Genomic DNA, 21,166 nt, shown 5'->3' with positions numbered 1-21,166 from the left:
TGTATATAGACGAATATAAAAAGTGATTGATGTAGGCTGAGTTAAAAGTTGAGTTTGTACAGAACTGTGACTCAATCCTTGTACAACTAAATATAGATGTATTGATTCGAAACTGCATAAACATGCTGTTCAGGTTATTTAATTGTTGTGGTGAGTGGGTTTCCCCCCCCCCCCCCCCCCCCCCATGATTATAAGATCCATGCTATATTATTTTCCTGAAATCTCCAACATACTCAAAGAACATATCTCTGGGTAGCCTAGGCTACTACTAGAATAACAACAACAAAAGAAAAGTGTAAATAGCATAATAATATGCCCATCATGCCATATGGTATGCAGATGAATTTAGTACATGCCTGGGCAGCTTCAGTGAAGATTTGAATGGGGGGTATTAGTAACAGATGTTGGGACTCAACAACCAGCCAATAAGGAGGAGGGTCGTTTGGTCTGTGGGAGGAGCTCCAGCTCTCCTCTGAGCCCAACATTTATTCTAACAGGTAGTTTATAAACCAAACTGGGCAACAGCAGCAGTAGCAGCAGCAGTAACAGTGGCAGCAAGACAGTGACTAACGAAGTCCGAGCGGAGGACGATTTCTTTAACAGCATCTTATTTCTGGATATGCCCTGTCACCGCTCTTCAGCATGCTGAGCAGGAAGGGTTCTTGTGCGGGGATGATGAGCGCTGCAGCCGGGGTGGACCGTAGCAGGGTCGGGGAAAGGCTGCAGGCTGCTCTGGCCGGGCTACAGGAGCTGCATATGCTGAAGGACAGACAGAGCGACATGGTGAGCTGGGCCCTGAGGATGGACCGAGAGGAGCCGGTCACTGCTGCCCAAGCTAGACCGGAGAGGCTCATGATGATGGGGGCCGAGGAACAGCGACTGGAGGCGACCCTAACAACCCTGAAGCAACAGCTGGTAGGAAGCAATTTATATAAATCCATAAAACAAAATCATTAAAATGCCTCTGAATAGATACAAATCTGCAGGCAGTCGGTTGGTGACACCATACTTGTTGTACCCGTATTATATATTTCTAAAACGATTGCACACATTCTCATTAACTTTTTTGTATTCTTATTTTTTTTGTAATTGTCCATGGAATAAAGTCGTCCGTCAGCTGATGCTCATGTGCATTCCGTCTTCAATTATTAGCAGTCACACTTTCATGATCTCAGCTGGGGGTAGGAAGTAGGATAGGTGTCATAAATCAAGGTTCACTGCAGGACCAAGAGGACTTTGAGTTGTGTATGTGCGCGCACACAGTGCATGTGCAGACTGCAGGGGGGCAAACCTCAATCATTAACCACTAATGCCAAGGAATCTAACAAAAAAATCCTGTTGCGTTTTTAAAGGTGGTTAATTTTCTGTGAATGACAGGCAGTCATGAGAGGCCCCTGAGTGTTGGAAACAACTGGCTGTGTGGAGTTTTCTGTGACAAGCTTTTTCCATGCAGGCTGCTGTTATAACCGCAGGATGTGTAGGGATTAAGGTGCTCTGCTGGACTCTAAGTAAAACTGGGAATAGGATACACTTTAAAATACTAGGGTAACATATGGTTTTGTTTTACATGTGTGCAAAATTACTCCCAACACCCCATATTTAAAAAAACACCACCAGCTAGAAATAGCCTTAATGGCCTGAAAACACTTTCCAATAACTTTTTTTTTTTTTTTTTGCCACAGTTTGAAGGAAATCAACTAAAGTTGTTGTATTTTACAAGAGAATAAAACATTGGGTAAATGGTGCATTTTGCAAGCAATGGCCTGAAACCCTTATTTTAAGAGCCACTGTAACAGTAAATGCCCAGCCCGAGCTGCAAAGCAAACAGTCCTTCATCCCAACCCCCAAGCTTTCCTCCTCTATTAGTTTACACAATGGCCAGGCCCTCGCTGTGGGGGAGAAATGAGTTACCCACCACTGCTTCTTCCATGCTCCCCCATGTCCTGCTGGGGTTAATCATCAGCCACAGCTGAGACGCCTTTGTTTTTCTGATGGCTGTACATTAGAGCATCTTTTATCCAAACAACAGGCCTCTTCTTGATGTAATTATAGAGTTGCTAACATGAATTTTCCGGGAAGTTTCTCTTATACAAAGAAATTCTGTGCGATCGCCTGTGTTGTTGTACATGAGGAGCTCTATTGCACAACCATAATCATTCCTTGAACTCTCTTCTTAAACTGAAAAAAATCTAATTAGGCTCGCCATTTGCTTCACATTATATCACACACACTTTTGAGGAGTTGGCTAAAATGTTGTGTTTTGTTTGTTTTACAGTCTCGTCTTCGGAAACAGGACGTAGGCCTTAAATCTCACTTGCAGCAGCTGGATCAACAGATCAGTGAGCTGAAGCTGGATGTGAACAAGAGCACAGAGCAGCTGGAGAGTGACAGCAGGCCAAGTTCAGGTGTGTAAGCAAACACTGGCACTAGAAAGCCTTACGGTTGTTTACTTTATAGCAAGTCATAAAGCTTCCACCCAAGATACTATTACACGATGCTGAGTAAAATACTCATGTACATAATTGTTCCTGCTCTTTCTCCAGGTTTCTATGAGCTAAGCGATGGTGGATCTTGCTCTTTGTCCAACTCCTGCACCTCTGTGTACAGCGAGTGTCTATCATCCTCCCAGACGAGCCTTCTCCTCCTTCCAACGAGCCCTGCTAATTCCCACATCGGCCATCCCTTGCAAGTAGAAGTATGCCGGCGGCGTTCTGCTGATGAGAGCGCTTCCCAGCCCAACCCTCCGCGGGCCACCGGCCTTCATCTAGGCAGCAGCAGGATCAGAGCAAGCACCGAAAAGGCTCGCCCAAGGCCTGTGTCAACAGGTAACAACATCTCTCATGTAATAATGGGAATCATGCTACTGTTGCTACTCAGCAACACAAAGTGCATTTTGCGGCATGTAATGTAATTTTTTAGCGACGTGTCTAGCTGGTAGCCTGAGATGTGAGAACCTTGTGAGACTTGTTGCCTTATCCATTAAAAGTCAATTGTCCAACCACAAACAACTTGCCAGGGTTACACAAATCAAGGTTTTAATTACCTTTTTTTACTTAACCATTTAAGCTCAATGACTAACATTTAGCATCTCACAAGAGTTTTTATAAAACAGGTTACATTTAAGACACAGCCGTTTTTAAGGGATTTGAAAGGTTAAACACATTTTTGCATTTTGTTTATTAGGTGATCTCGATAGGATGATGGCCCAAGGACTGAGCTACTACAGATCTATGGATGCAAAGAACCCCCACATCTGCTCAAACCTAAAGACCTCGAAAATGGACCCCAAGTTCCACAGCAACCTGGTGTCCCGTAGTGGGACAGAAGTGTACCATTACCCCAGCCCCCTGCATGCTGTGGCTCTTCAGAGCCCAATCTTTTCCCAAGGGGGCGACCCAACCACACCTAGACTTCTTGAGGGCCAAGGACCCCCAGCAGCTAGTACTGAAACCCTCCAGAGGGCACATATGGTTTATGACACCAAGACCCTGGGTTACATTGACAAACTCCTTCTGCGCAGCTCGAGCAAAATCCAGAGTGACTCAGAGACTCTGCAGAGACACAGTGACTATCACAGGAGGCCCACTGAGGTTTTAACTGCATTCCCTGAAGTATCTCAGAAAGAGGTGTCTGTGGTGAAGCCTCCTCCAGCACAGACCACAAACATTACCCCACTAGATAGCAACCAGAAGAGACACTGCATGACATTCCCCATCCAAGAGCCAGCTGATAACACACACCACAATCAGTCAGCGAAAGCCCCTGAGGTTTCATACCGATACTCCTATCCTGTTGCTAATAGGGAGTACAGCTCTGATGAGGTCACCACTCTATCTCTGAGGAAGAATGGTAAACTCAGAGGAGAATATGCTAGTGTAGCAAGAAGCAATTCAGAGACTAGATTTGGGGATCATCTAGGTTCAAGGCCTCAAGAGAGGAATGGCTATAGGCAAAGATCGACAATTGCCCACCGCTCGAGCACGGAGGAGAGTCAAACCTTTGAGGTTCACACTGCTCCCACAGTTTCTCCTGAGTTTGTCCATGCTGAATTTGTCCCTGCTGGATCACAGAGGGACAAAGTGAGACAGGCGGACCGTAAAACCAAAGCCCTGAAACTGAAAAGAAAAAGCACAGAGAAGCCTCGAGCAGTTAAGCAGCAACATGGCTACTCCTCTGGCGAAAGGACAAGAGAGGGCAGTGATGCAGCAAAGTGGGAACAGAGAAGATCAGGGAAAGGTAAAGTTTCCCAGAAATCGAGCATTTCTTACACAGAGGAGCGCAGACAGGGCTCAGGCTCTGACTCCAGCCACTGTAGTCCTGGACTCATGAACACCCACAAGGTCTATGCAAAGCCACATCCAATCCCTGCTGTCACAAAAACCAGCAAACCCCGCAAAATACAGTGCCCAGAGTATGATCAGCCTCTAGAGCAGAGAAAGAGGAGGCAGGGGGCGGCCAAATGGCAGTCAGAAGTGGAAATGCTCCAGGCCTCATATGTACAGCGTCAGAGGTCAAAAGAGCCCCAGGTTCAGGCACATGGAAGCATGAAGATGGTTCGCAGTATGAGTGCCAGATCCGGCCAGTGGGTAGGACCTCCTCGCCCCTTCCAATCATCCATTTCCTCTAACTCTTTCCTCCACAATCTCAATGCCAGATACCCTCCAGCAGCCTTGGTCATGTCCTGCCACTATCCACCCAGATGCGAGTCTGAGTACTCGGCCGAATGCGCCTCACTTTTTCACTCCACCATTGCTGAAAGCAGCGAGGGGGAGATGAGTGATAACACCACCAACCGCTTTGGAGATAGTGAGTCCAGCCAGAGCTTCCAGTCTTTATCGGACTCTGACAGTAGCCTGTCCCTGGACGAGGAGGACCAGGTGGAAGGCCAGGAGGAAAGAGGCCTGGTGTGGGCTGAGGCTGCTCTGGGGCCCACCGCAGCTGGACAGCCCCTCCAGCAGCTCCCACGTCCTGAACCATCAGCCTGCCGCATCAAAGCTTCCCGAGCCCTGAAGAAGAAGATCCGTCGGTTCCAGCCGGCCTCCATGAAGGTCATGACCCTGGTGTAGAAGTGTTCCCCCTGGGCAGAGGGAGAACTGTTGGGAAAACAGAAATTGAGGGAAATGCTTTCAAACTGTTTGCAAGCCTGGTCTTAGAACTCAGCACCATAAATCATCGCTGGACTGCATCTGTGCACTGATTGTTTTATTAAAACTAAAAAGATAAGTTATGTTATGGTTGAAACTGAATTTGTACAAAATGGTGCATCGTGTAAAAGCATGTATAACAATTATTATACTTAATTTGTAAATACTTATCTTGTAATTAAAGTTTCCCATAGCATGTGGCTGCATTTGACAATTCCATGGACATTTATGTCATATAATTGTATTTACATGAAAAATAAAAACAATCTCTTTAAATTTCCTATCTCAAATATGTGTTGATTTTCAATTAATCTGTTCATTTTTCTTATGATTATATTAAATGTATTACATATATACTGGGTTAGTTTTAGTTTATATGTTTAAGTCACTTTTCTTTTATAATTTAGTCAAATCACTTTTCTATTAACTGATTGAGCTAGGTACTAGCATTACATTTTTATTTTTCAGTGATTAGGCAATGTCAAATCAAATCTCATCTGCCGAACCCTACATTGGTGAATATTAGGCAGACATGTTAAAAACAATCTCCATTTAATCCTCAAACGTCCCACTGAGAGGGACCAATTTAGCACAGATAGCGCTAACTACTCCTTATCTGGTTTCCTGCCCAGCTGTTGGTTTAATAAGTTGCGTCTTCAACAACCAAACCCAGACAGTCTTGTTTAATTAGAGGGTGAAACTTATCAGCCTCAGTCATTTAAAGGTAAGTAAACACTTACACCAAAGTACTAAAACACACAGTCACACTCCTGAAATTACACAGACATTAAGACGATGGTAGGAGAAGCTCTGGTTTCTGAGGGAAAACAGTTGGTGTGTATGTCAAGGGGCACATGGGATTTAGAAGGAATGACAGATGATAAGAGACTTTTCATTTCTGAGCTGTCATGAAGAGATTAAAAAGTGGGCAGCTGCACAGAGTTGCCCAATAATCTCATTTCAAAAATCTGCCTTGGTATCTTTCCATTAAAATTATTTCAAAGACGGGGTGAGCAAAAGGACACTCGTGAAGGTAAGTAGTCCAGTGCCTGGCCTTCCATACATCAGCACGCTCTCCCATGGCCAAACATAATAATGTTCTCCCCCATCAGAAAGCTCTGACCTTAAAGTTCCTTAACTAAGAAGCTTATAGAGCTCACAAACATTTTCAGCATTTCATCAAATTCTCACTTTGAAGTTTAGTTCCTTGCAGATTTAATCACTTTTAAGTCTCTGTGATACTTCATTTAATTTTCTGTCTTTCAACAAGACATGTTCAGTTTGCCTTTTAAAAAAGAAAATGTGTCATTCTTTAAATTCAATTGCTCACTAAAAGGGCATATGTTAATTCAGCAGCACTTTTTTCTGTTCTCATCGAAACACGAGACAGGTCTAGAGGGCACACACATCAAAGATAGCATTTTGGGTTTAGAGAGTGGCTACAATTGAATCAACCTATTAGGATTTGTACAACCAGCTGACCCTTGTCCTCTGAGAAAGAGCGGTCGGTGGGATTAGTGCTGCTGTTTTCAACCTGGCTCAGAGTAATCATGACAGGCGCTGGACTTGTCTTTGATGTTGAGTATAGCTGGACCGTGTCGGCTTGACCTTGTGCGCTGGCTGACCTTTGCAGCTGTAGAGCTGGCTCATCTCTGAGGGCACCTCTCCCCACAATAGAGAGGTCAGGGGTCTTTACCCAAGCTGTCTCTGGTTTGTCTTTTTTGTGCTATTTACTTCTTTTTGACTGGTTGTTTGAATCTGTTGTAAAACATTGACTCCACCTGTCCAGCAACCCTTTCTGATAAAGTGTATTTTTTTATAAATAAGAACAATGGTCCATTACAGTATATTGGAGGTAGAGGAAGGGCTTAATTGCTGCATAACTTTCTATTGGTGACAAACAAATGTGTTCTTAGCTCCAACCATTGCCACCCACCCTATTTCAAGGGCAGACGGGTTAAATGTAAGATAAGATAAGATTAGATTAGATAAGATAAACCCTTATTAACACCATGTAGGGAAATGGAGGTGTCATTCTAGCAACATCAGTGTTAATGAAACAATTAAGAGGATAGGTAAGAGCACAAAACACACAAGGTTAATAGAATGAAATATAACTGTAACACATGTTTAAGCTGATGGGCTACTTTAATTAACAATTTTAGATTGGCACTGTGATAAGTTGCTGTACTGATTTAATAGTGAATTTGGCCAAAGTGCCTCTGTTCCTTTTAAAGGCGTTATTATTCTTTTTTGGAGACTCCTCTCTATATAGATGCAATACAAAATGTTCTCACACTGTTGCTGAGCTTGGATAACATTTTTTATTAATGCTTTTGACAAAGACAGTCATGTATAATTCCATTGCACATAATTAAATAAATTAAATTTAAATGCATTGTTTATTTGATTTTTCTTTTACACAATAAGGTCCCTAATGCCTACATAAGGTAATTGGATTATGGATAAAGATAATTCAGCTAGGGACAGTAGCCTCTGGGGAGAATTTGAAGCAGCAGGTGAACAGGTGCACACCTGCGAAAAATATTCGGTCATGATATTTTATAGGGTGTAAAATTGTCTACAGAGTGGGGCGTTCGTGAACATACTCCCTATGGATGTCTGTCAAGTCTTACTGGAGGACTACAGGTGTCATGTGGGATCTGATTACACAGAAGTGCTCTGACTTTGGCATTATATAAATGAGAACACATGGGCCAACGACTCGCATCTAATCAGGATCCCACAATTTCAGCTGACACCATAACCGCAGATGAAAGGTTGTAATTAAGGTCTTTTAACCTTAACAAAGACTGAACCGTGATGACTTTCTCACATGGCTAGAGATCCATGAAGAGAGCTGTATTTTTATTTATTACAGCACAGTCTGGATAGTCAAAGTGAAAAGTAATAATAAGGTGTCTAAGCAGTCATGGTTCTGATAGTTCACACCCAGCTTTCCTCACACACTCCTTCTAAAACAGTCTGCAGCAGAATACGCTCCAGTGGGATATAAATAGGTGGAAGTGTCAGTAGCCAAACTAATTTAAGTACTTGGACAGGTAAACAGTGAGGTAATGCAGTGAACACATGCCTCTGAGCAGCTTTGGACATTGATCTAATTACACACAGGTTTACCATACTCTACTCTTTCTCTGCTTAGACACATCTTAATTGATTGACCAACATTTTGTTCACGTATCAATATCTAAAGTAATGTAAAAAATATGAAATCCAGTTGTTTTCAGTAGAACACAGGGTGTGCCGTAGACAGGTGTTGATTACACTTTGACTTGATTCACTTTAGGTCACAGTTGGAAGAGGGGTTCTCGTTTTACGTGTGCATGAGGTAATCCCAAAACCACACACACACACCCTTCCCAGTCTGCCTCCATGCACAGAACACATAATACCCCATCAAGACGTCTGTGTTTTCTCTCTTCTTCAGTCTATTGCAGCATGTAATACTCAGTTTTTATTTTATTTACATTGAGAATAACGCTGCTTATCTTATAATTGCCTTCAGTATCTTTACCCTGTAGCTATACATATTTTCTACATGACTTCTGGAAGCTGTGTCTCTTCCCTGATGTGAAATCTGGAGAGAGGGTGCTGCCTGGGCCTCATATATAAGATGAGGATTTATTATGTTGACAAGTGGGAGCTCAGAAACTCATTACCTACTCGATGAGAGGAGCTTTCCACTCCTATCCACAATGCACCCCTGGAAACATTGAGGAGGCCATGCTTATCTGGGTTCCTGTGTTTGGCATTTTAAATATCCACATTTACTCAAAGAAGCATATGAAGTTACAGACAGAGTTAGTTATTGGTGACTTCAAACAGGGCTAAAAATCACATACTGCTTTTTGAAGTGTATTCATTTTACATTGCAATAAAGTAGTGAAACAACTGAGATTCACCCAGCTCCTCTGCATCCCTTAACGTGGGGGATGGGCTCTATAGTGTGTGTGGTGGCTTTTGTCCCTTTGCTTACTGTACATATGAATGGGGCTGGACCGGAATGTCCAACCTCATGAATGTCAATTGTCTGAGGCCAGAGTTAAAGAGCCTGCTTCTCTGGTTGTGTCCAAGAGGACAATGGAGATAGAGAGCGGGGAGAAGAGATAGAAAGCGAGGGAAATGAACAGGAAAAGATGAGCTAACTGAAGACAAGTGCGGAAGATCAAGAGCAATACAGACAGAGCATGAAGATGAGAGCAATGGAGAAATTAGGGAGATGCATGATGTCCCATTCCTGCAAAGGCTTAGCAGGCCCTTCCTCAACCACCACCTGCCCCTCTTTAAGCACATCCTGTCATTTAATACCTAATCCCTTCATTCACTCCACTGTGTTTACTAACCATTGTCTCAACTCTCTTCAAGCTGTGGTCAAGAGGTGGTTCAAAAGTTCGCAGTGTATGGGGAGCACGCACTCCCAGTAACAGAGGCCATTGTGGATTTTTTTGCTCCTGCCAAGCAATTGTCTGAAACAGAGGGAAATCCTGCGCACGCAAGTGAAGGACTCTCTTGGTCCTAGCTTTGGAGGCCAACATCAAAAACATCAGAAACCTTCGTTGACAAGAACAAACCAATATTTAGGGACAGATAATTGAACTACATTGCATGCCCTGTATTACCAACAAGTTTAATTAAAAGACATGTTTTTTATGTTTTTTTACAGATTACAGCCATCATCTTAATCTTGTAATCATTTAAAAGTCAATATGATTTCAACTGTAGTTCTTTGCCAGGGATTTTAACAAACAAACTAGGGTGGAGTTGATAAATGTATTGCTATATTAATTATGACTTCAAAATAACAAGACCAATACATTTTCCCATTGCATGGCTCTTCTCGTCTCACTCCTTTTTAGATTTTTATGAGCAAAAGCTGCCGAAAGAATATGGTCCTGTTTTCGGTAACCACGTCTGTCTTGGTTTGAGGTGAGCTTAGCCGATATTAGCCGGAGATTAACCCCTGCAGACCACTGATTGGTCAGAGAGAATTGTCACATTTGCAACATGAATGAATGTTTATACAAATTCAATGTAAATCAGTGTGCAACTCCACTGGTTGCAGAAATATGTCTAATTCTATATTGAAAATGATCTGACATTTTCCTTATGACGTCATTTTCTAAATCACTACTGCTTAGACTGCTCCTATACAGCATGGTGTTCCTTTTGTCAATGATGGTCCCATTTGCAGTAAAATAGGATTTTTTGTCATTTTTCTAAACATCCTCCTAATCCGTCCGATGTACCAGGACAAAGAGACCAAGCATGCCACACACAGATGTGACCATCCCTACGGAATTGTTTACTCAAAAACCCTGTTGTGTTGTAAGCACTGCTAGTGGATAAGAGAGTAGGGAGAGCTGAAAAAAAGAAGGCCGTCATGCTCCGAAATAAACAAAACAAAAAATGCTTGGGCAACAACATTATACAAATGAGCAGGATCTAAAAAAAATAACCAACATAATCCAGTAATCCTTAAAATGAGTGAATGTGCTGCCAATTGTCTGAAACATGTTTAACTCAAACTTTATTTATTTTTTGATCAGTATAGCTGTCTCTAAAACAAGCTTTAGTGCTTGGATAGGCAAAAATAATCACTATACAGTCTCCTTGCAGATTACTGGGAGTCTACACAAAGTGTGCAATTTTCAAAGGAAGACATGAGCTTATGAGGATCGCTGGCAAGTGCATTTATGATTGAGATGAATACAGTGTTTCCCCTTTTATCAGTCCTAGTGTCTCTGTGAGGATGTCCTGGCTGTTTTATGAGCAGGATGTCCTGTGTCAGCTCAGAGGAGTGCCTCTCTTTTGTCAAGCCCTGGGCTCTAAACGGTTAAATTGAACTGCCCCTGCCCCACATACCCTCAGATAGCTGTAACTATCTTGCTTTATCTTGATTTGTCTTTCTACTGCGGGGCTTGTCCACTGGCTCACCAACAAAGCCACCAAACCTCATTATGAACCAAAACAAGCCTCGACTCTTCTGAAGTGGTGTGTGTGAGCTCTGAAGTGGGGACATCAAAAGAGTGGGGAGAGTGACAGCTGGTCCTCCTCTTGTTCAGGCCCCCTGATAAGATCAGAGTGACAGGAGAACATGGGACCCAACAGGTACCGCCCTCCTGCCCCAGCACCCCCTTTGCTGCTCCCATATGGCCCATAACAAGTCCCTCACCAACAAACATGTCAATTCCCTTTTGACTCTTACGACTTTTATTGCTTCCTAAAACTTGAAGGTCAGTTTCTTGAGCTGTATTTACATTGAAAACATGTCAGTGATAAATATGTTGTGAAGTAAGAATGCTGTGTTTATACTTTCAATATTATTATAGTAATTGTTCATTTTATATTGTTAAAACATTTCCTTCTTGTTTTCTGTCTCATGTGTATTGAGTTTTCAGTGGGAACAACTGATCTATTTTGAATTGTCAATGATTTTTAGTCAAATATATCTTAAAATACACAAATGTATTTATTTTCTTCTCCCATATAGTTAAATGCAGATTTTTATCTTTTTGTTCGAGCTATTTCTACTTATCACTTCCACACTGTTTGTTTGCCCTTCATGTTTGACTGCTCTGCTTCTCCAAGCAGCCATAAAGCCGTTGGGAGTGTGCTGACAATGACCACTTGAAAGCTGGGGCTTCCTCCAGCTCCCAGCCTAATGGACTCTAGCCTAACACCTATAAAAAATGTTTTAGCAAAGACTCCCACTCTTCTCTCTGTATTGCATGTGCCCCAGTTAAAAGACAGGCTAGCCTGGCATGACTGAAAGGGTCAATATTCTATTAATTTTATGAGTAGGACCCTGTTTGTTAAGCTCACAGTTTTATGGCTCCTTCGTCCTCTTCTTTCACTTCCATGGTTTTCCTTTTTAAACTGTGTTTGTAATTGCTTCTTTTGGGACGTAGGAGGAAAAAACATGATCAGTGTGGACAAAAAAAAAAGTGTTTTGAAAAGCTTTTTTCCAAAGCATAGTAGGCCGTCCAATTAAATGTAATTCAGCTGGGGGAAATAGTTTGTTGTGGGGAAAACTGCAGCATTTCCTTGGGGTCAGTGGTTTGCTGTCTGGTTTGTTTGCCTTTGTCTCCCATGTATAGTTAGTGGTTAGCTTGTACTCCCCCATGACGGACGGGTCCCAGCTCGCAGGTGTAGTGGAAACGATCCAACATTGTGAAACTGTGAAAGATAATAAGGCTCAGTTCACCCGGACTCAGAATTGTAGTACAGTAGTATTTCCTTTCTTTCCTCTCTTTTTGCATTTGTCTATATTTCATTTATGGATTTTTCGAGGCAATAAGGAAACAAGCACGAAACTGCAGAGTCAGCGAATGTAATTTCACTCCACTACTACCCTGCAGGACACCCTGAGGTCCTATCTCTGCAGGGGTCAGAGGTCATGCAGGGAACAGACAGACCCTCAGATCCGCTGTATTAAATCTTTGAACCTATCACGATAAGGACAGACAGGTTCAAACAGCTGTCACTGTCAGACTAACCAGAACCAGTTTAGCTCAACATAATTGGTATAAATGCATGGCTTATAATATGCTTTTAAACATGAACATGAATACGGGCATGCATGCTAACTGAGTCATTATAAGGGAGGGACAGTTTACACCAAAATATTTTGACTTAACTGTCATGTGAAACTTGATAATCTCAAGCTAAATGAGGGCAAAGTTTGAGATGTTGCATGGTATTGTCATTTGTGTATGTTACACTGATGAATGGGTCTTTGAAACATGACACAAAAGCAACTGATGGGGGATGGATGGCCTTAACCCTTTGTACTGTGGTATTAGGGAAAGTTGAAGAGGAAGGCTTACAGAGTAGAAATGGATCTTGTTGTGAGCTGGGGTGAGAGGTATTAAGAGAGGATTTAGCTGAGGGGTGGCTAGGTTCAACAATTCAAAATATAATCAGAAAATCGTGCTGTCTGTGATTGGTTGGTGTTGCAATAAAAAAATAACATTTTTTCAGTGGAAGGCAATGGAAAATGTTATTTTCTTTGTGTTGATTTTGAAACAGTGTGTTTTCACAGTGGTTCCTAAAGGCAACATATGGCAAGCCTTCCTTTATCTGCTCCCGGCTGTTAGCACCACAGCTTCCTGGCATAAATATGTTAAAAGGGTGGCAAGTGAACTTCCCTTTATGGCTCTCAAGATAAACATTAACACCCGATAGTTAATGTCCCCCTAGATAAACCAAAGATTAGTATTTTTGCTATGATAGCAAAGATGAAGGGGCTTCTCAAAGGAGGTTGATGGCTATGTTTCATCACATTAGCAGCAAAGAAGTGGATAAATCTTCCAAATCTGGACCATAGGTCTGTGAGAGGTACCCCCAGAGGCTTGGACGATGACATGTGGATGATATGTTTATATGGGGTGTGTACCGAGGCAGTAAATCACCACAGGCCTGCAGTGTGAGGAAGGATGACAGTATCCGGGGCCCCATGTGTTTTTAGAGACAAGGGGGATAGTTTGGGGGTAAACCCTGTCACTTTGAGAGAGGTTGACCTGGCAGGTTTGACCCCGGAGCTCCTTTGAACAGGACAACCGAGGGTGTCACTCTAGGCCAGTTTGTTGGGAGATTTGCACATGAAGGACAGAAGATCTCAGAAGAGGACTGCAACTGAGACCCCACCCCCACACCTTTTTTGAAATGTGTGTTACAGTAAAATAGAAACAGATGAAGTTCACATAAATGAAAACACTTTTCCTTGGAAAAAAATATGCTTTAAGTATGATTTTACTCAAGGTTATCAAAGCATTGCTTAACCGCTATCTAACTTCAGTTAACCATATGCTTAGTTGGCAGTGATTGGTTATCTATACAGTTCACAGAGAAATGATAATCAATAGATTCAGGTTCATGCATAGAAAATATACATTATATGGGATCGATAAAAGGGTGTAAAAGAGCTATAAAATCTTGCCAACACTTTGCTAGTTCAAAGTACTGTAGCTTAGTTTGTTTGCACAGGTTTATTTAGATAGTTGGGCTATTTTGCTAGGTATTTTCTATTTTAGTTTTTCTTTTTTAAATCCCCCCCAAATTAGCATAACATAATGCCTCATTTGCATATTTAGACATAACATTTCAGAAAACGTATAATAGAAAAATTGCTCTAATGTTAGAAATTAACTAGGGAAGCACTATAGAGATATCTTTTAGTTTAATGTTATCAGCCTATGACCTGTATTTTATCCCCTTAATCAAACTGAGATCAAAAGAAGCTCTGTTTTTCATACAACATACATTTGTGGTTCTTTTTTTTCTAATGTTGTGAGGTGTTATATTTCAAACCAACAATTATAGTAGTTTCCGTGGGAACACTGCACAATATGGTCTCAGATAGGATTATGTAGTTACGTTACCTCATGGCGCCACATTAGAAATGTCATAATCATTAAATAAATAAGACACAAGATGATAGACAGGGTTACACAGGCCTCAGAGGCTCCCGTCAGGCTGCTCTCCAGCACCCATTTAGTACAGTTTGACATCATCACGCTCATGGCTCCACAGCGAATCTATTCTATTGATCAGTGTAGGTGTGCTCCACTTGGATCAATGCCCATCCTTTTTGCAATCTGTGCCAAAAGCATATCCTCCCTCAATTAGATCGATGACAGCGAGACATCCTGTACAGGATGGGCATATGGAGGAGGATATCCTCCTCCCAAGTCCTTGAAGTTGTTAAAGCTAAAAGAGATTGGGATAAAAAGAAAGGAAAAGATGAGGTAGAGACAGTTTGGGAGAGCTTTGATGCCGGCTCTGCGTGGATCTGGCGTCCAGATGACCTGTGCTTGCAGAGCAGATTAGCCTTGACAGTTGTTTCTGGAGAGAGGGGGTGGGTAATCTAAAGCTGTCTGGATATCCTCAGCCATGCGACATTAAGGCCAGAGCAGGTACGCATGTGTCAAAAACCCACAGACCAGCTTTCCAAGCCTTATCTCAAGAATCCAATGTAAAAGTCCATGGAGCAGATTAGAGTATTTACATTTGGTGGAGATCTTTATCCTGACATTCCTTCAGAATTAGGCATGCTGTGCGAGCCAAGAGTGGATTCCTGTCTCACACAAATGTCCCTGCAGCGAGAGGCTTCTTATGTCAGCGGTGGGACAGACAGTGCATAAGCTAAAGCTCCACGCCCTCGCACAGAAGGGCACTGCTTGGGCATATCTCAGTGTGTATCCACCTAACAAACACCCTGGCTCTCCAGGAGATCCACTATGTGTTGTCATGGCAGTCCTCCAAACACAGTAGGGATGTATTTAGGGGCTTTGTATTTCCTGTGTTTACCAAGCGTCTTGGGCAATCCTGCAGAGAGGCACAGGATGCTGGTCTTCACAGTGGAGTCTTTGGATTCTCTATTGGTGGAGCAGCACACACAGGCAGAGAAGGGAAGCTAATCTTAGATGACAATAGTGTGCAAGGACTGAGCTGTTATGTCACTTCTACATCGTACTGGCTAGAATGCTAATGCTGCGCTTAGCCTTCCCTTCATCGATTCTTACCTCACACATCACATCCTTAGGAAGGACTCAATTCAGGACATTCTTACGCAGAGGTTAGAACATCTCTGTGCCATAAGTGGATTTGTAAACCAGAATACCGGGCTGTATTTATAGACGGATCTGTCAGAGGACAGTAATCTGACATGATTCAAGCTAACTTTAGCTAATAAAACCCAAATGCAATCTGGGCTGGAAGTGTAAACAGGCTTTTTTCCAGGTGTGACATCAATTTCCTAAACATTGTTCCTTTTCACCAAGCAAGTATACGCACCAGTAATGGACGACTGTAAATCCTTAATGTACCATTGGGTTGGCTGGAGTGGCGTTAGGGGAATAATTGTCATCAATCACCCCATTGTTAAGATCAGATCAATTAAGAAGGGATGTGTGCTGGTGTTTAGCATAATGAAAGGACAAGCCCGCTCCCCTGTTGATGAAAAGATCTTTACTGGGAGGCTGTTTCTTAACACACACCTCCATATGGTGGCCTGATAGCTCCCACTGGAGAAGAAGCTCTTACCATGTTTTAATTAAAACACCAATAAATTACCAATGGTAGAGAAATCTTATACCATCTCAGTAACATAATCTTTTTTCAGCATCGTATTATTGCATAATTGTGAACATGATTTGCATTTTAAACACTGGTTTTATTTGTATCATGTATTATCTGTTGGCTCTACAACTATTAGATGGATTGCAACCATGTTTGGCCTAGTTGTCTACAGTCAAACTCCAACTTTCCTTATCGTGGGGAAATGTGACACATTAGAGAAGACATCGGCGAGTAATTTATAAATCACATGAGATCTCTGGCATGAGAGTCATGTGGAATAGGGCTTTAGTCTTGTTTTGAAAAGGTTTGAATTCTGGATCCTAAAATGACAAATGATTTTGTTTGTAAGCCACAATTGTAGGCATTTAAATCACAATCACAGATAAGTGAAAATAAATCCTGGGCATTATTACATATAGTCTTTGGACACAGCAACCTTAAAGCTGCATCAGATTGAATGAAAAGCATTTTCCAACCCATAGAAGTCAGGTACCTGAGAAACAGTAAGAGAGTGTAGGAGTTCAACAATGCACAACTATTCCTAGGGTTTATAATAATAAGAATATGTCTGTCGAAACCAACCTTAATAGAAGGGTTGTAGAAAAGATAGGGCAGAGGAGGACAATAAAGAGAAGAGTGTGAAGTGAGGAAAAAGAAAATCAGATCAAAGAGTTAGCAGACTTTTACTTCACTACACATTCCTGGTGCTCTGCCATTTCCTCATAGCAAATCTGACATGGAGCCCCCTGCAGAGTCCCATCCTTCATCCCTGGATGAGTTTGCTGTCTAATGAGGGGCTTAGATTCAGAGCCATTACTTCACCACTGCCGTTCCCATCACGCTGTTCAGCCTCTCTGCTTTTGCTTCTTTCTACTCTACTGTTCAAATTAGACTGACAAGCAAGCACTTAAATGCAGTTTTTTTCTAAGAAGTGCCTAGTCATTATAAATTGTACAAGTATTGTTGAGTCTACATAGCGTGACACAAGAGCAGTTTGAACTTTATCAGCCTCAGGCCACTGTATTATAATAGAGAACTGGTTGCATTCTTTATTTAACCCGATTTGCTGTCAGAATGAATATGCACGAATGGGAGGACATTGTTTCAAAATATTGTCTTCAAAATGAACTGTGAAATTTCCAATCAAACTCTGGATTTATCAGGCGCTTTAGATTAATGAGGATGCATTAAATCAGCAAAAAAAATTCTCAATAATTATTTTATTTCAGTCTTTAATGAAGAATATGCATTTCCACAACTACTGTAAAGCTACCTGACCTGTCCTTTATCAATACTGCACAATTGCACCCATCTAGAAGTGATTACGGGGTAAAGCAATGTAATCCGCCTGTGCTGTTCTAATGATAATGATAAGATAACAGGTTTCCAAATGCAGGTTATTAACATGTAATTACATAAATTATGTTGTCAAAGCAATGAAGAAAAAGCATGTTGGCAAATCTGTCCAATCTGTTTTTATTTTGTCTTTTTTTTTGTGTTGAATGGGTTCTTTCCAGACTTTTTCCAAACATTTAACAAATTAAAGCACACTGAAAACAAAAGGCCAATATCTAATTGTTCCAAAAAAAAACAATTAAAGGGCACCTAAATTGCTTTTTGGGGGTTTCCCTTTCCTGTAGTGTGTTATATAGGTAATTTGTGCGCTGGAATGGTCTACAAAGTCTAAAATCCAAAATGTCACCCCCCCTTCCTGAAACGCCCAGTTGAAGTCCTTCCATAACACAGTGATATTATTATGTTACACTTGCACTTCTATTGCCTATAGCTTCAACATATTGTGGTGGTAAACTAAGGGGCGGGACATCTCTGAGTAGTTGACAAATTACTACAGAGCTGACCAGCTGACCAATCAGAGCTGACCGGGCTCTGGTTCAGACAGAGGGTGAAAAGAGGTGCTGCAGCACAGGCAGTATGAGAAAAATAAAGAGCTTTTTGAAAATTAAAGCATGTAAACATGTCACAGTAGAGGAACTGTGGATGTTATTTAATTTACTTTTCTCCTCTTTGTTTCTTGGATTATAATTTTTAATTCATTTTGTTTAAATGCTCTGATTTACACCAATACATTTTTTTTTAAAGTGAAGGTTACGGGCACGGGGCAACACATTTCACACAGCTCAGATAAGAGTTTGTTGGGCTTTGAGTGGAGAGCAGTGAAACAAGTTCCTCTTTACACACAAACAAAAGTTCCTCTTTACACACAAACAAAACATGTCTGAAATGAGTTTTGGCGTGATGCTCCTACCTCATGGTGTGAGGTGCTTTTTTCAGCACCCTTTCACCAAATGTCAACTGGCAAATAAGCCCAGCCCACCCCCCGAAAGAAGACCCTGATTAGGCTGACTCTTCTCTTTATATAGCGCAGGAGGCAAGAAGATGCTAAATGAAGGTAAATAAAGAATTAAAGACCTTTAAATGGTCCCAAGGTGAGCCAATACTAATCATTTGATATCCTGCAAACACAGAGATGCAAAGGAAGACACACACTCGAACACACACACACTATCTGCATGAGAGTTATCTTATTTATGGTTTGCTTTTAACACAAACATGCAGACTTCGAATGCTTGAAATGTTATCATAATATGAATGGAGACAAACAAGTAGAGGATATACGCAAACATATCATCTGCAGGACAAAAGATCCTCATCTCTGACAAGTTAAAGACATAATGTGACCAACAAGACTCTGGTAAGTGGACAGCATTCCTTCATTGGCTTTTGAACTTTCTCTGCTGCAGGCTTCGGCTACTTCAAGACTACTATTGTTCCAGAGTGGTCATCAACAATGACCTGGGTGTGTGTGTGTGTGTGTGTGTGTGTGTGTGTGTGTGTGTGTGTGTGTGTGTGTGTGTGTGTGTGTGTGTGTGTGTGTGTGTGTGTGTGTGTGTGTGTGTGTGTGTGTGTGTCTGAACAGGCCTGAACGACACACCCCACGTCAGTATTGCTCTCCCACACAGACCTGTGTGAGAAATTAAGACATCCACAACGCTCGACTTCCAAACGACAATTCAATTCAAATAGAAACTGTCATTTAAGTAACGCATGAACGCTAACCGACAGTATACTGCTTTATTTTGGTGAGCGCTGAGGTAGAACAAAAACAGTTGGTTGTGTAATACCTTTTAATGTCTATATTACTACATTTTCCTCCTACACAGTGCAATTAATTCACATTTTCACCACCTCGAACTTTGCCTCAGGCTTTAATTCAGCTTCTTGGCAAGTAATGACCCAATTACCTCTTCTTAACATGTTCACATAAGACAGCCAGTCACTGGGTTCAACCCCACAGGTGTCCACAGTACAAGCCCAGAAACATCAAAACACATCTTTTATGATCTTTTTTATGGTCTACTAGCTTTGCCTATTCTGTTTACCAGAGACGTCTTTCTCAATGCTAAACGAAGCATCTCCTAACAATGTACTGCAAGTCCGACTAGCTGAACAATAACCTGCATAGGCCTTTGGTGTGACACAATAAGACATAGTTGTGTTGTTTGTATCACATGTCGAAACTCTTTATTCTGTACTTTGCGTGACATATTGAGTGAGTTAAAAGACACTCAACTGAGTGCATTGCATGAAAAAAATAAAATAAATGTGGTAAAGAGAGGAAGGTAAAAGTACAGGTTATGAGACTAATTATATGTTTCAGGGACAGGCAAACATTTTCCCATGAAGAGCCATGAGAACTCACTTTGTGTAGTATGGCCACTTTTAAGAGATTGTTTGCAAAACTACCTTCAACATGTTTACAGTATAATTATGTTGTATTAAAGTGTCATACCCAAAACACATTGCAAGTATTGTATGAAATGTACATCATACCGGGTCATAAGACAAAATACACAAACATTGTAAATTCATGTACTGCTTGTAAATTGAATATTTTCTACACTGTGGGTTTTGCTCGTATTGGATAATATGTAGTTTTGTATTTGTGTGCTGGTGCATTCACTGTTTAGTTCCTCCTCTCACTGGCTGACATTGTACTAATAGGTATACTAATGATTTTGGCTGGTAAAAAAACCTGCACACTTTAAGACTTCCTTGGCATATGGCTGCTCATCTTTGCTCCAGACAGTAATGAATAGCCTGTTAAACACACCAACTGCGCTAACCAGCAGAAAAACAATGCACATCCGATTGTTTACAGCATCTAATTTGTGTCCAAGGCCCAGGCCGTGCTGTTCATCCTGCATCTGCACCTCTGGCCTATCAGTCTGGGGGGATTACCCTCCCCCCTGCTGCGTCCACTCCTTGTCCAGTGTTCCTGAAGGACCGCAGAGGAGTAATCAATGAGTCATGTGTCCTGATTGCAACCAACTCCCTATGGGGCATCTTCAAAGGGCTCCAGAGGAGAGGGAGAGAGGTAGCATTGCCCTCCATGGGGTAATTACAAGTTGGGGCTCCATAGTTTCTACTCCTTTTTCTGTGGAGAGTCAGGCTTAAAGACAGACCAGTTAACAATTCAGCCAGTCCTGTTAGCGCAGTGGGAGGCGCTTCCAACCAATGATCACCGACTGGTGGTGCATGTCATCCAAAATTATACAAATCCACCTTCATGCTCACACAAAAACACATGCTGTAGCACACTGCTTGATATGAGATTAATAAATGAGGTGAACACTGAAAAAGGCAAAAAACTAAAGGGAAATGACATTTTCAGGTTTGGTGCAGCTGAGTACATGCCTGTCTGCCTGTCGCAGGAAAACAAGCTGAGTGTTTATGAGTTAAAAGGGCCATAAAACTAGACAAACACTATTAAGCACTAACTGTCTGTCTGGATGCCTAGAGGCCTCCTGTTTTTCCCCACTACTTCCACCTTTGGCTTGTCCAAAAATGCTTGTACATTTCTCTTCTTAATACATTTTTGACTTGCTTAAATTTGAATACTA

The 21,166-nt window shown here is 41.7% G+C and overlaps 1 protein-coding gene across 1 annotated transcript; it reads left to right on the top strand.

Annotated features, from left to right (window-relative positions):
• The first annotated feature begins 532 nt into the window (after positions 1-532).
• Positions 533-5,420, top strand: dact2 (dishevelled-binding antagonist of beta-catenin 2). Its single transcript, XM_063874252.1, has 4 exons — positions 533-915; positions 2,276-2,405; positions 2,544-2,825; positions 3,184-5,420. Exons 1-4 carry the CDS (start codon positions 643-645, stop codon positions 5,064-5,066), a joined length of 2,568 nt encoding a protein of 855 aa, XP_063730322.1. The 5' UTR covers positions 533-642; the 3' UTR covers positions 5,067-5,420.
• Positions 5,421-21,166: the final 15,746 nt, after the last annotated feature.

The sequence above is a fragment of the Eleginops maclovinus genome, chromosome 22, assembly GCF_036324505.1.
Source record: "Eleginops maclovinus isolate JMC-PN-2008 ecotype Puerto Natales chromosome 22, JC_Emac_rtc_rv5, whole genome shotgun sequence".
Taxonomy (NCBI): Eukaryota; Metazoa; Chordata; class Actinopteri; order Perciformes; family Eleginopidae; genus Eleginops; species Eleginops maclovinus.
Note: the sequence above shows the minus strand (reverse complement) of the source record. Positions and strands in the feature narration are given on the sequence as shown.